This window comes from Dama dama, chromosome 23, assembly GCF_033118175.1.
Source record: "Dama dama isolate Ldn47 chromosome 23, ASM3311817v1, whole genome shotgun sequence".
Classification (NCBI taxonomy): Eukaryota; Metazoa; Chordata; class Mammalia; order Artiodactyla; family Cervidae; genus Dama; species Dama dama.
Genome location: NC_083703.1, coordinates 9,547,878 through 9,563,751, shown reverse-complemented (window position 1 = coordinate 9,563,751; position 15,874 = coordinate 9,547,878). Strand labels below are relative to the sequence as shown.

The 15,874-nt window shown below is 36.3% G+C and overlaps 2 protein-coding genes across 3 annotated transcripts in view; one reads left to right on the top strand and one right to left on the bottom strand.

Moving 5' to 3' along the window:
* Positions 1-15,874, bottom strand: part of MACROD2 (mono-ADP ribosylhydrolase 2) — a 714,676-nt gene that overhangs the window by 362,582 nt on the left and 336,220 nt on the right. The gene's annotated exons all lie outside the window — the stretch shown is intronic.
* FLRT3 (fibronectin leucine rich transmembrane protein 3) lies at positions 1,483-14,417 on the top strand. 2 transcript variants are annotated; one of them, XM_061125970.1, is made up of 3 exons: positions 1,483-1,710; positions 9,879-10,079; positions 11,638-14,417. In XM_061125970.1, the coding sequence occupies exon 3, from the start codon at positions 11,681-11,683 to the stop codon at positions 13,628-13,630; it is 1,950 nt and encodes a 649-aa protein (XP_060981953.1). In that variant the 5' UTR covers positions 1,483-1,710; positions 9,879-10,079; positions 11,638-11,680; the 3' UTR covers positions 13,631-14,417. The 2 variants fall into 2 exon arrangements, with proteins under 2 accessions (XP_060981953.1, XP_060981954.1); XM_061125971.1 differs by having other exon boundaries at positions 9,879-10,629.

The window sequence follows — 15,874 nt, the reverse complement described above, 5'->3', positions numbered from 1 at the left end:
TCCTTTAGCTGAGAGATTATCTCTAGTGTAACCTCCATTTCCTCTAAACACCCAGCAGCTGCATCTCAATTCAACTTTTGCTACCTAACATTTCTAAGACATTGGCTTTTCAACAAACATTAGAATTCTAAACCTCCCATATTTATTGGGTCTGCCCTCAGAGGCCAGTAACAGTGCAATCATAGAACAATAGAGGTCAATATACCTCTTATCAAGAGTTCACCTTCTACTGTGATATCATTCATTCTTGGAGAGGAACTCAGAAGGCCAAACTGCTATCAAAGAGGCATGTAAATAGATAAACTAAATGAAACTAATGAAGAGACCATAATCAAATACTCCTGGGAAAGACAATTAGCTAGCCTCCTTCAGAAACAAACACTCATAGAAACTTTTAAAAAGCACAAAGGAGAACCTCTGAAAATAAAGCAGATAATATTAGTTTAAGGATATTGCCCTCCAGGTAAATATAAAAGCAAAATTCTTCCCAATGGCATTAAAAAATGAGATTCACTCAGTGGAAAACGTATGGGCCTAAAGCAACTGTTGTTCTAACAGTAGAAACCAGTCTATGAAAATCAAAATTGAAAATAGGAAGTCTATAATTCTGCTAATTAGATACTGTATTGCCCAGTGTTTGCTCATATACATAAATTAAAATACAACAATTTAAATACAAGTAAAACTATTTCTGAAATATTTCTTTCTTCTATGTTTGCATCTTAAGTTTGTATCTTAACTCATGTTCAAAGCAAAAATATATCAGAAAGAAAACTACTCTTTAATTTTTCAAAACCTTTTTATTTTAGGAAGAGTCCCTTTAAATATGAAAAATCTATCTACTGGGCTCTAAAGAGATGTACAAATAACTTGGGGAGTATATGATAAATAGTTTCACTTCCTAAAACCAACAGATACAAACAAAAACTTACTCTTTACCTCCAGAAAAAAAAAAAAATGGTTACCTTTTTTTTTTTTCTTTTACCCTTGTGGAATTCCTGTTTCCTTCCCTTAAATCAATCAGTTAATTACTTGAACCTACTTTCTATTTATTTGTTGAATAAATATTCACTGTTGGATTTACTAGCCTTCACATTTATAACATTACTGTAACTAGTCAACAATGAAAATATGATTTTGCTTAACTCCTTTCTAATACAGATGGCTTAAAAAGAACCCATGTCTTTCTATTGTAACACACAGTCTTCTAGCAGTCTTGCATTTTTCATAAGCTTGCTCCCACCACCCTGCTGTATGTAGTCAACTTCAGCAGAGGCTGCGATTCCCAAGGGCCACCTACCAACCAGCGGCATCCCAGCCCTGCCAGGCCAAGCGCCTCATTCCGGCTGCTCTCGCTCCCTCTAGCGTTGGCAAAGCTCATCTGTCTGATCCTCGAGTTACCTCACTGAGCGCCAGCTCGGCGAAGTCCTGCCCATCTATGACATCACCCCCTTCTTCAACCACTGCGAGGTGAGGCTTTAACTTCAGACTTGGAGGTGGGCTGTGCAGCAAACTGAAATGCTGGCCCCTACTTGCTCCTCGGTGGAGGAGTGATCCGAACGGGACCGGCTCAGCCTGCGGCTGCCGTGGGCTTTGTGTGGACTGGACTCCGAGCTGGGCGGAGGGGGAGGGTTATTACTCCAGTTCCCAGGCAGTGGAATTACAGCTAGCGCGGCAGGATATATGGGATTGCTTTTTCTCGTCTTCCTGGTAAGTGTTTCCCCTGTTTTTCCTTATGATTGTCCCAGAAAGTTTGCTCGGTTTTACTCTCTAGAAAGGAATGGCTTGGTATCATGAGGCGTCCAGATACGGACGTTTGCTCTGTCACCAGGGCGAGCAGTGTGTGTGCGTGCAAGCCAGCAAGGAAAAATTGGACTCTTGCAGCCAAATGCAAGAAGTTTCTTGAAACCTTTCTTTCATTAAAGAAAAAAATAATAATAACGATAAGTGGCTATCTTATGTCTCGTGTAGTTGCTACTTGAAAAGAGGCTTATGGAAAACGATAAGCTGGGAAGTTAAATGTTAACACAAGGCAGATTTTTTCCACAGAGAGAAAGCGAAAGGTCTAGCTAACTTGGCGTGTACTGTATGTGTGGTATGATCACCAATTGCTGTTTTTACAACTCTGAAGGAAAATCAATAATCCCTCAGCCCATGAGTACGCAGTGCATGAAAAGCATACATCTTGCTCACAGCTAGCCCAGCTACTCCTGGAGACTGATGTGCCTCTGTAAGGATTAACAGCTACACCTAGATTTTAAAGCTTGCACTGCTATCCTGCCAGAGCTGCTTCAAGCATTCCAGGCTTGCAAATCTCAACTAGTGAATTCAAGTCAGAGGAGGGGGAAACTCTCTTACAAACCATATCCCCTATCCAGCAGAATGCCAAAATCCATTGCTTGGGCAAATGTGGTATGTGACTAGCATAGTAATTGGCAAAGTCTACTCAGAAAAAACTAACAAAGCTCAGCCTGGAAGCTAAGCCTGATGTATGCAGGGATTTCAGGGTGGCAGGGGGAAAAATGAGTAGAGCCTCATGAAGTGGGATACTCAAGAGTATCCATTCACTTACAACTTATAATAGGAAAATCTTACATTGAAAGAAATATTTTCATACCACAAATCTTTCAAAAACTACCTAAATGTATCTACTCAAAAAATTTTTTTTTCAGTGAATTAGATCTGAAACAAAATGGTTGCATAGAAGTAAAGAGTGCAACAGGCCTATATTTTCTCAACATCTGGGGCTTTGATTCTTATTTACCTCCTGAGAATGAAAAAGAAAAAAAAAGCCTTGATATGTGCCAATTATAGAACCAAATTCTCTAACGGTTTTAATAATTAGCTATTTTAAATTTTCTTAATAAATCTATCAGCTCTAAAATGCACACATATGTTCCCTCATTAGCAGGAAACAATATGAATAAAGACACTATAATAGTGTATAGGCTGAAGCTATGCCTTTCATTTATCCCCAATCACACAGGAATATCCTAACCAGCATAAACATAAAGAATGAATTTGTTTTCAGACAGGACCTCAAAGTGACAGATGACTGATACCCATCTCTTTTGAAATGATGAAAGAAAGAAATGAACCTTTTAAAAGTACTACAAAATATTAATGTTACTGCTACTACCAATATTAATAATAATATGCCAGGTTTTAACCTGTAAGAAGATTAAATCAGAGATATGCCACTTAGTTTGCAGATATATGTGTGTATACAATGTACACACACACAAACACACGTATCTAGATATATTAATTAGCCTGAAATAAAAAACAGGGTTACAAAAACATGATTGCATGTGTTTAAACAGGAAAATCACATCTAATTTCTTTTTTAAATAGAATACTGCCAAACATATATCAAGCCCAAGATTCAGCAAAGATATTATTGAATGAATAAACATAATGAATTCATTAATATTGTATATAATACTGTATAATACTAATTACCAGTTATTAATTGTGCTGTATAATACTATGCTATTAATTGGGCTTTTCATCACCCCCCCATTTTAAATCGATTATGCTTAGGTTCAAAATGGCCAATTAAACACTTCCTAAACATTAACATCTGTGAAATATATAACTGGGCAGCAAGTAAACTTTTTTTCAAAAAGAAGAAAAACAGTAAGAAAATTTGTCGTAACTGAATGTGGCAGTAAAATAGAAGGTATGTTTCTTTTGCTTCCAAGTGTTAATTAAGGAGCCTCCAATTCTATCAAAACTTTTTCAGAGCTAAATGAAGCGGTGTGAAATAAATTTGGTTGAAATCTTGTGGCTGTCAGACTTTGTTAGCAAGCTATTAATTATCTTTACCCCAGTTTCTTCTCTAGCCTATATTGCCCAATCAAATAGAAACTCCAATTACGTTCAGCATCTCTTGCCTAGGGACACAAGACCCTAATGAACAGTCAGTGTCTCCAGATGAAAAATACAATTATCAGCTTTAAACACACAAGTGTACTGCAGACAGATTTGTCTCTGCTTTTCTTGGCCACACACCCTAAGGCTTCCTCCTCTTTCTGGATTATTTTGAACAATTTTAAACCCAACAAAAATCAGTAGCAGAGGACTTGCCTTGCATTAATGTTATATGAATGTTTCTTCTTTATGTTTTTATTCTTGATATGCCAGTGTTCATATCAATATTAGATTAAACCTGCTTATCTGGAAAAAAAAAAAAAAAAAAGGTTTAAAACTAGCCATTTCAGTGGTTAACTTTTCCCCCTATTTTTAAGGTGGGTGGGCTACATAACAAAGAATGTGTTTGATGCCAAGATCCAAGACTAACTTAAAAATTCTGAATAAACCCCCTTAAATATTCTTTTATTCAACCAGTTTATTGTAATAGCATTGTAACTAATTGCTGAAAGTCAAATGAAGGCCAGCATAAACGAAGCCAACAAGGGAAATAAGATTCAATAAATTTTTCAAAGGTTGTAGTTTCTGCCCTCCTTTCCCCTCCGTCCCCCTTCCCTCCCACCCCCACCTTGTGCCCCAGAGGCCTTCACTGTTCTCAACGGGAGGCTTTGTTGTAATTAAACCAGAGGAAAACTGGCCGGCAGCAGCCAACATCTGACTAGCGGCTTCTGAAAGCTGTGTTCTGGTAGAGTGTACCACCCCCCAGCGGGCAAAAACTCTACAGTAAATCTCTCAGCAGTATTAATTCTCCAAAGTGCAGTTTTCTCTTCAGAGCATAAAAAGGACCTTTTGTCAACTCTTTCTAACAGTCCACCATTTCAAAAACTTATCACAAGTCAACAAACACATTTCTAACTAAGAGATGGTCTGTAAATGTCTCCTGGAAAAAGTCTTCTGCCTCTTAAGAACCAAAACAGAAATATATATTTCAGAAAGCATTTTCCAGTTACAGAATGCAGATCAACATCACTAACTTTGGTAAAACATCACATTAAAAAAACAAACTGAAAGCCATGTTTATATTGCATAGGAGAGCTGGTTTCAGGACTTTGATGTCTGTTGACAAGAGAGCTAGAGAAAATAGATTTTAAGTAAAAAAGAACAAAACGTAATTTAAGCAGCAGCTAAAGTTGCATTTGTTTAACATATGCATAATCTCTTTCCTAGCCCCCCAAATCAAGTGTCAGGAATGCATAAAAAGCTCTCTCCAGGTATTAGTCTGCCTAAATGCAAGAAAGGAGAAATTGCTCTCTCTGATGAGACAATGACAGCTTTTGTTCTTTATTCTTTCACTTTTCACGTGCACAAGTTACCGTGGCAACTTTGAAAAGAAAGCCCAGAGACCACACTTGGTTAAACCCCGTTTTTAAAGTGCGCCACTGAACTGTGGGTTGACCAGTTTGTGTGCTAATGATTTTCCTCCTCTTCAACGGTTTAAATCAGCAATTATACTCAACTCTGACATGAAAAAAAAAAGGATGTTTTTATGATTATGGATGTTATCTTCCAGCCCAGTGTGTGGCACACAGCGAACCTATATATTTGTTGTACTAGAGTATGGAAACTTGACTATTAGAAACTTAAAGCATATCAACCAAATTGTACTCACCACACAGAAGAAGGAATATCAGGCTCACAGTGGGAAAATGTTTACAGTTTAACAAGGATAAGCATAATTTTAATTGCAATTGCCTAAAAGTCAATGCAAACTTAAAGCTTGTTCCCTGCCCCAAGCTCTCAGCTGCTCACCTTTACCAACCTCTAAATTAATCTCTTATTCATTCTTATAAGCCATGGTTCTCTAACTTATTTAGTTTGGCTTAATATCATAATAAAGCAGCAGGTTTCACTATGATGAAAGATAACATCCCAGTTTCCCTTTTTGTTTTAAGGATGCTTGATTTAACTTTACAAGCCAAAATAAATGAAGCAGAATTAGATTCATTTATCACAAACCTACTGGGGAAAAGAACCTGTAACATAAAAGGAGAAAGTGAAAATCCTTTGCTTTGGCACTTCCATCCCCTATTTACATAAAAGAAACAAACTTTCTAGGCTAGAAAATAGTCTGGGTAAAACCAAGTCAGGAAAGGCACACTTGCTTCTCTCCCTCTCAGCAAACCCTTCAGACTTCATGACTCTCAAGAGGAGAGTTAGAGGTCCTTCTGCTTGCCTGGCATTAAACAAAAGAATTGGAACTTTCCTGAAATCTGATGATCGTGGAAAATTTAACTACCAGACAGGCTGCTTAGAAAGCATTTTGCTGTCACTACCAACTAACCTGATATACTCCAGTTTTTCAGTTTAACCATACACATAGTTTATTTGAAATACTATTTGTCGTCGCAAAGACTTAACATTCAGAGATTGATCATTTTGTAGAGCTTTCTAGCAGCAGTTTAAGCCTTCATAAATAAATTACTTTCCTAATACTCTAAATTATGATTGTATAAATTTCAGTGTACCCCTCAAAAAAAAAAAGAAAAACAAATTTCAGTGTACCCGGAAATATTCAGAGACTTGGATAAATTTGAGCAATCATGTGTTTTCTTCAGTCTCAAGGTTTTACTCAAAATAATGCAGTTAACTTCGATTAAAAGTTCTACATACTTTTCCACTTTTAAATTTAATATATTTAAAAGTCCCTGGATAGTTTAGAGACCATGATGTGAGGCAAATCATTAAAAACAAACTAAAATCTCCAAACTCTACTCAATTTAAGATTTTATTTTAGAGCAATGATTTCATATCAAAAATCAATTTAACTCAAAGGGACAAATAAAGGATTTAGGAAGTTAGCACTATCAACATATAATCTTAATCTAAGTGATCAAAACATAAGAAATACCAAATACCTTCTCATCTCAAACATTCCCACCTCCAAAATAGTAGCAGAGAAGGAGTCATATAAACATATAGACTGCCTCATGTTCTTGACTATAAATACCAGTATTCTATTCAGATACAACTTGTTCAATTATATTCATTTTCTTAAAATATCTCAAAATGATAGCATCCTTATCTATTTACATACTTCTTTAAAGTGTATCATGGAAATCAATTGGTGACTTTTCATGGATGTGATTACATTACAAATGCATTTTTTAAATCCATATTTTTTAATTTATAAAAAGAAACTGATAGGAAGATCCATATTATAAGTTTAATTTACCAGTACGGTGATTATGTTTTTCTTTTTGCTACAGTTCTAAATGCTATATACTTAAGTAAGGATATGATTTTTTTTTTAAAACCTTAAACATTCCTTTAAGTAAGCAGGGCTCCATTTATGCTTTCCCCCAAGTTACCCCATTAACAATATTTTTCTAAAAGATTGATTCCTTTTTGTTCAGAAGTAATGGCCTCTTTCAAGCCTATGCAGACATAAAGACTCTGAAGTCGATGTTGTGGAAACCTGGCCACAGTGTTCATGCCAGTGGGGGTCATTTTTTTTTTTTTTCATCAGTCACATGCAACTACAATGTCTCTATATGCATGAATATGTAGAACCAGCTCAGAAAGAGGGAAGTCTAAACATGGAAGCAGAACTGCTTATTTCAGATGGAAAGACCATTACAGCCTCTAATATGCAAAATAAAACAAACCTCTTTAGCACTATAGTTTTTAAATATAAAAAGGCAAGAGAAGACATAAGATATGAAACACAGTCACTCATGCATTGGACTGTTTAAGTAAAGGGAGTAGGAACTTGTGAAGGAATCTTCATTTTTGAAAGAGTATCCTCTCCAGAGAAATATGTTTTGTATTTTTGCCTTTTGTTTTAATGCAATCTGGGGAGAAGAGAATGGCACTTTCCAAGAACTGAATGAGATTTTAGGCTTTCTGTTAATCCCAGGTTATTACCACCATTGTATTCATGGCCATGTGAGTTTGCACATCAAATACAGCAGAGGAAGCAGCTTCACACATGTAAAGCAAAACAAACAACATAAAGTCGTCTTCCTCTTCATACCAGTGGGGAATATTTTTTCTTTCTCTAGTTTGAAAATGTGAAATCAATACATATTGGATTTTGAATTGGTAAAATACTTACACTTCAGCTACCAGCTGTATCTCTGGTTATCATTATGATCATCACCTTGTACATACTCTAGGCTGACCAACAATTTTTAACTTCCATTCATCAGATTCATCTTCTCAACTTTAAAGTCTGTCCTGGTGTAGGAGAAATGCCCGGCTATTGGCAACAGTTTAAGCAGGTTCTCTGTGCGATTTTTATAATGGTTTTAATTAGTTTTTAATGCATTTTAACAAAACTGTTTCCTAAATTGCTTTTTTTTCTTAAATTTACCAAATTGTTTTATATGTCGAATAATTTTCAAGCTTAGAAAACATTTAACAGAAGATACTTTTTAAAGTAACATTGTAATTATTAATTTCACAGCTTGGTTTCCCATGTTCACATACCAAGAAAGCAAGTTTTCAAGAAAATACTCCACCGAAATTCAACAATAATGAGCAAAGCCCTAAAGGCATTACTTGTAAAACCTAACATTAAGCAATACATCACTTAAACTTTCCTCTGTGGGCACTTTGCTATATTCATTAGAGACTACTTTATCCATCTGCTAACTGCTATTTTTACTTCAGGTTTCCTAAATAATAAATTAATTGTATTGGTAACGTTTTTTCAGTTTACTTCTGTTAATTCAGTCTGTGATAGTGTTGATACCTGGTGACAAACTAAAAGAATCTGAATTTTCAATGAGAGCCAGAAACACAAATCTTGGTCTTATTTAAAATTCAGTTTGAGTACTGTTTGAATTCTGGAACAGATGCTATCCTTGTTGGATGCAAGGTAATTACTGAGGGAGAAACAAATCGCTTCTACTTTTAGGGTCAAATATTTCCATGATACCTTAATGTACCTTACTTGTATAGAAAGTCCCTGAGTATATAACTTTATGTAACAGATACTGAAACTACCCACTTCCCTGTCCACCCCCCAAAATCTTCATGCATATTAGATAATGGACAAAGCAGTCATCCTTAAAATCATGAGTCTCTTTGGTCAAGCTGTAAGCCTCTTTCAGAAGTTAAAAAGATAATTTTTGGAAACTGACATGTTCCTGTTTGCACCAAGAGAGAAATGCCTTGTCAGGTTTTGATATGCTTTCCTAAGAGTCATTACAAGGAGATGGACTGAAATAGTGTCCTTTCTGTTCCAAATACAGTTTCTCAAGTTTAGTTTGTTAAAAACTGTATTCTTCTCAAAAAATGTTATGACTTGAACTTCTACACTGCCTTTGGCCAAGAATACCTGAGTAACTAGAGTTTCAAGATCATCAACTAGCCTTTAAAAATAGTTCTAAGGAGGAAGGTTGTAGTGCCCACATTCCACAATAGGGAAAAGTGAGGCCTGCAGGAAGAATTAAACAAGACACTGGGCAAATCAAAAGAAAACTTCTAAAGCAAACCCTTTTCAACTCTTTAAATTGTAGACTATATGACTTTGTAAAACTATGTTCAGAAATATCTAAGAAGTTATGGCATTTCATAAAAAAAATCCTAGTTGTGGCTTTGCTTACCTCTTTCATGTACTTATTTTCTTCCTTTTGCACACTTTATCATTTTATATAAGATATGAAAGTGAAATTTTAAAGATTGACCTGACCTGCATTCAAAACCCATAGAAGAGGCTTACTGTCTCTTGCATAAAGCTTCGCTTCTGTGTTTAATTCAAAGTCACACTAGCAGTCAGTTAACAACTGAAATTATTTTGTGACAAACTCAACTTTGGCTCCCACTTTATTTATATAGCAAAATGGGAAATAAAAGACAAAGAGGTCATCTTATCCCTTTTCAACAACTACTATGATGAAAGGTGTTGCCTAAAGAAAGAATTGAAGCTAAATTTCTAGGAAATGTCTCTAGTATGTTAAAGTTCTTTGTTAATAGCTGATTAAAACATTTTACTTTCACAGGAGCTGCTCAGGTCCAGTGTATTTCAAGGAACAGAAATATAAAGGAAATCTAGTATGCTTCCATTTTTCCCATGAAGAATATTTGAATTAAGTTTTCTTTACCTCTTGAAAGAATATCTGTTCTTGCAAAACCTGTGACTGCTCCAGATATTCTGAAAAAGCATCAAGAAGCAAAAGCTGGAAATAGCTATTTCACAGCAGGTAATCATACCTCAGGATGTAGCTACTGTACAAAGTTTATACTTGGATAATCCTGGATGGGAATAAAGGTGGGGGGTAACTGCCTGAAAAACCTATTACTATACAGGCCTTAGCATCATGAATGGCTTTCTTCATGAGGATCTGAAGTTACTATCTCTGACCACATTGCACAGAAGAACCAATAAGAATTTCAAAGAGAGCAATTTCCACTAAGGGAATTAAGCTACACAAAAGGAACCTTCACACAGAAACTCTGTAAGAAAGGAAAAAAAATAGGAAGCCATGTGCTCTACATAGTAACAGGAAACTGAATTGTTTCTGGTCCCTCCTTTAATGAGCTTGCCCACCATGCTGAACCGCAGCTGGAATGTTCATTGACAACAGCAAGCCTGATCTGGAGGTGTGTGCGGCATAGAATTACTTGAATAAACAGTGAAGAACATTTCCAAGGACTAAACAAGAGTTTATAAGTCCCAGCCCCTCACCAGGAAAATAATATTTGTGCATTGGATTTTCACTCACGCAAAATTTACCCACATCGTTCAATAAGGTAGGAAAAATATTAAAGTCTTATTTTCATGCCTGAAATTATAAAGGCTAATTAATACCTAAAGGTGCAGAAGAAATTATATTACACACTAGATAAGTATAAATCTATAAATCTCCACCTATGGAGAAAGGTGAATCATATTTTAGATTAGAACTTGAAGAAAGATAAAATGCATTATGAAAACATGTTATGAGCTAGAATATAATGAAAAATGTTCATAAAGCCATTATACCATGTAGTACAAAACATACAGTAAAATAGGAAAAAAAGAGTTAGTTTAACATGAAATGGAATTTTCCACTTAGATAAGACAGACGTATTAGTTATATAAATCATTCCTTCCCAAAAGTAAATGAAAACTATCCCTTCTTATTTTCGTGCTAGAAATGCCTATCTCACAATGTTTAATATTAATAATCAAAGAAAAATAATATAAATAATAAAAGCAAACAATTGACTTAACTGGGATTCAGGGTCTCCAGAGGTGTGTAATTATTCCATAGTATGAGAATAGATTTTTTACTACAGATTTCTATACTTGTACAGCTTACCATGTAAAAAGCAGATATAAATTTTTGGTTTTAAAGAACAGTAACATGATTATCTTAAATATAACAAATCATATTCCTATGTGTTAATTCATTATGAATATTAAGGAAAAATTAGAAATCCGACTAGCTTGGCCAGTGGTCACAAAATTGACATAAAAGTGCTATGAGAATGCTTTAAAACATTCAATAAAACTATATTAAACTTTCAAAGTTAAATAGATTTGGGACAAAATACTTCTTAATACCAGAAATATTTAAGGTAAAAACATTGTATGATTATGTTCATCATTAGCTAGCATGCAAAAAAAAAAAAAAAAAAAAACTCAGCATGCAAGAAAAAATTAATAAAAATGATTATTAAATGTTTTAATGTTCACATCTATTTTGAATACTATTTTAAGTATGCTGGTCTGATGGTTTTCTGTTGCTTTTTTTTTTTAAACTCACTCCACTTTAGGGCTCTGAAACTACCTTGTGTAAGGACCTCAACACTGCTGACCATGATCAGCCCAGCCTGGAGCGTCTTCCTCATTGGGACTAAAATCGGGCTGTTCCTCCAGGTGGCACCACTATCAGTTATGGCTAAACCCTGTCCATCTGTGTGCCGCTGTGATGCCGGTTTCATTTACTGTAATGATCGCTTTCTGACATCCATTCCAACAGGAATACCAGAGGATGCTACAACTCTCTACCTTCAGAACAACCAAATAAATAATGCTGGGATTCCATCAGATTTGAAAAACTTGCTGAAAGTAGAAAGAATATACCTATATCACAACAGTTTAGATGAATTTCCTACCAACCTACCAAAGTACGTCAAAGAGTTACATCTGCAAGAAAATAACATAAGGACCATCACTTATGATTCACTTTCAAAAATTCCCTATCTGGAAGAATTACATTTAGATGATAACTCTGTCTCAGCTGTTAGCATTGAAGAGGGGGCATTCAGAGACAGTAACTATCTCCGCCTGCTCTTCCTGTCTCGTAATCACCTTAGCACAATCCCCTGGGGTTTGCCCAGGACTATAGAGGAGCTCCGTTTGGATGATAACCGCATATCCACTATCTCATCACCATCTCTTCAAGGCCTCACTAGCCTAAAACGCCTGGTTTTGGATGGAAACCTGCTGAACAACCATGGATTGGGTGATAAAGTTTTCTTCAACCTAGTCAACTTAACAGAACTGTCACTGGTGCGGAATTCCCTGACTGCTGCACCAGTAAACCTTCCAGGCACAAACCTGAGGAAGCTTTATCTTCAAGATAACCATATCAATAGGGTGCCCCCAAATGCTTTTTCTTATCTGAGGCAGCTGTATCGACTTGATATGTCCAATAATAACCTAAGTAATTTACCTCAGGGTATCTTTGATGATTTGGACAACATAACACAATTGATTCTTCGAAACAATCCCTGGTATTGTGGATGCAAGATGAAATGGGTACGTGACTGGTTACAATCACTACCTGTGAAGGTCAACGTGCGTGGGCTCATGTGCCAAGCTCCAGAAAAGGTTCGAGGGATGGCTATCAAGGACCTCAATGTGGAACTGTTTGATTGTAAGGACAACCCGGTTGTAAGCACCATTCAGATAACCACTGGGACGCCCAATACGGTACATCCTGCTCAAGGCCAGTGGCCAGCTCCTGTGACCAAACAACCAGACCCGAAGAACCCCAGACTCACTAAGGACCAGCGAACCACAGGGATTCCGGCAAGAAAAACAATTATCATTACTGTGAAATCTGTCACCCCTGACACAATTCATATCTCTTGGAAACTTGTCCTACCTATGACTGCTTTAAGACTCAGCTGGCTCAAACTGGACCACAGCCCAGCGTTTGGATCTATAACTGAAACAATTGTAACAGGAGAACGCAGCGAATACTTGGTCACAGCCCTGGAGCCTGATTCACCCTATCGAGTCTGCATGGTTCCCATGGAAACCAGTAACCTCTATCTATTTGATGAAACTCCTGTTTGTATTGAGACTGAAACTGCACCCCTTCGAATGTACAACCCTACAACCACCCTTAATCGAGAGCAAGAGAAAGAACCTTACAAAAACCCCAGTCTGCCACTGGCCGCCATCATTGGCGGGGCTGTGGCCCTGGTGGCCATCGCCCTGCTGGCTTTGGTGTGCTGGTACGTTCACAGGAACGGGTCCCTCTTCTCACGGAACTGTGCGTACAGCAAAGGGCGGAGGAGAAAGGACGACTATGCGGAAGCCGGCACCAAGAAGGACAACTCCATCCTGGAAATCAGGGAGACTTCTTTTCAGATGTTACCGATAAGCAGTGAACCCATCTCAAAGGAGGAATTTGTGATACACACCATATTTCCTCCTAATGGAATGAATCTGTACAAAAACAATCACAGTGAAAGCAGTAGTAACCGAAGCTATAGAGACAGTGGTATTCCAGACTCGGATCACTCACACTCATGATGCAGGAGGACTTGCAGCAGACCATGTGTCGGTTTTTTTAAACCTAAGGGGGGTGATGGTAGGAACCCTGCTCTACTGCAAAACACTGGAAAAAGAGACTGAGAAAAGCAATGTACTGTACATTTGCCATATAATTTATATTTAAGAACTTTTTATTAAAAGTTTCAAATTTCAGGTTACTGCTGCGATTGATGTAGTGGAGATGCCTGAACACAATTCTATATTTTAGTATTTTTTAGTAATTTGTACTGTATTTTCCTTGCAAATATTGAAGTTATAAACCATTTACTTTGTGTTCTACTGAGTAAGATGACTTGTTGACTGTGAAAGTGAATTTTCTTGCTGTGTTGAACAATCAGGACTGCATTCACATGAGATCCTTGTAGTATAAGCACAGGCCATTTTTCACTTTGGTATTAATAAAATGTAAAAAAAAAATAAAAACTGGCTGAATGAGAAAAATTAAATTTCAAAAAGTAGTTATGAAATAATGTTCCAACTATTAAATTTGTATTCCAGTGGTATTCAATAATCAAAATATGTGAAGTAATGGGCAATATCAGACTTGCTGCATAGCTCCATTTTTATGCTAAGTAAATTAGACCTCCTTAAGAAAATAAACATTATCTTCTAAACTGAATACATCAGTTGGCCGAAAAGGAGGGTGAAGTCTGCTGTTGTTAATGCCATTGTTAACAAAGCTTTGATAATAAAGGACTTCACGAAAACAATAATGTAAGCGTGCTTCCAAGTGGGGGAAACTTGTACTTAGGAAAAAACATGAAAACTTAGACTCACATAGCGTAACAAACACAAGAATCAATTCCATTTTGGTTTTGCCTATACTGTCTTGATTTTTGAAAAGTCAACTTTGAAGACACACTTGTTAGTGTTTACAATGTTTTTATCATAAAGGAAGTTTAAAAAAAGCTTAAACACATTTTAAGAGTAGTATAACTACAAGCAATTCCCCTCAACAATGAAAAGAAAGTAGTACTTTAAATAAGTGAGAATTTAAAAGAAAAATAAATACTAGAAATCAAATTTAGATCTGGTTTATGTGAAATGTTTTAACACTGTACATAAATGTTCAATTTACTTTCACAATGATCAAGAATACTGCCCATTACTGTCACGGTTTTCCAGATACTACTATGTAATGAACTTGTAACATTTTTTTTCCAGCTTTCTACTGAATTGTGAGCTATGACTTGTTTAAAACCTCATCACTTTTCCGTTGCCATAACTTTTTTTTTTCCCAACAAAAAACCAAAGTGCATTGTACGCCCTTTGGCCAGTCTTGTATGTGCCTTGATCCAACGCTACATGTATTCAGCTTTTAAAACTTGACAAATTTTTCATACTTCCTTAAATATGAAAAATTGTGGTCTTATTGCTGAATAAAACAAAAAAAAGTACAAAATAATCGTGTTTGCTTTTTCAAGATTATGTTCCTATCACTAAAGTAGCAAACTGCCCAGCACAGTAGTCCTAAATATCCCCATGTATTTTTCTAGGCAAAAAAAATAAATATTGGCTACAAATAAAAAGACAGCAGTATCTTGAGCGTGTGTATCATTTTACTTCAATGGCTCAGTGTTTCAGGCATAAACGAATATCCCAACAGTCTGCTGGAATACTCTTACAGAAAGCTTCAGATGTGCTTTTGTAACCTTTCAGTCTTTGTACACTGCTGCTGTTGTCCTGGCTGATACTTTAAGGTGGTTTTTGAAAAATGTTATTTTTAAAAACAGCTTTTTGGTAGTGTGAGTTGGCATCAGAGGATCCAAAATCTCAGACCTGCCACTTACCAGGTAAGTAAAAACAAACCACTTACTCTCCTTAGCTTAGTGCCCTTGTCTATACTGTCTGTCCTGGGACCATTAATACCACCCACCTCTCAGGGTTGTTGTAAGGACTAGATGAGACAAAGGGCTTGGAGACTGTACAGTGGTCACAACATGTAAGACACACCATTATGGTCAAGCAAAGTGAGCCATGTGTTCCCAGTGGTGTGCTAGTATCGCTGCTCCTACTACTCTGCGAAGAATTACCTCCAACTGCCTATAAATCCTCATTCAATATTCATTTGCCATCTTCAAATGTATCTCAGTACTTTCTCCTTTGACTTAACTGTTAAGAAGGGTAGCTGTTTTCTAGGAATAACCTAGCAAAGAAAATGTGATTAACATTGAATATAATGAACATTATCTGAAGGAAGTCTGATTTTGCTTTAAGGGGTTT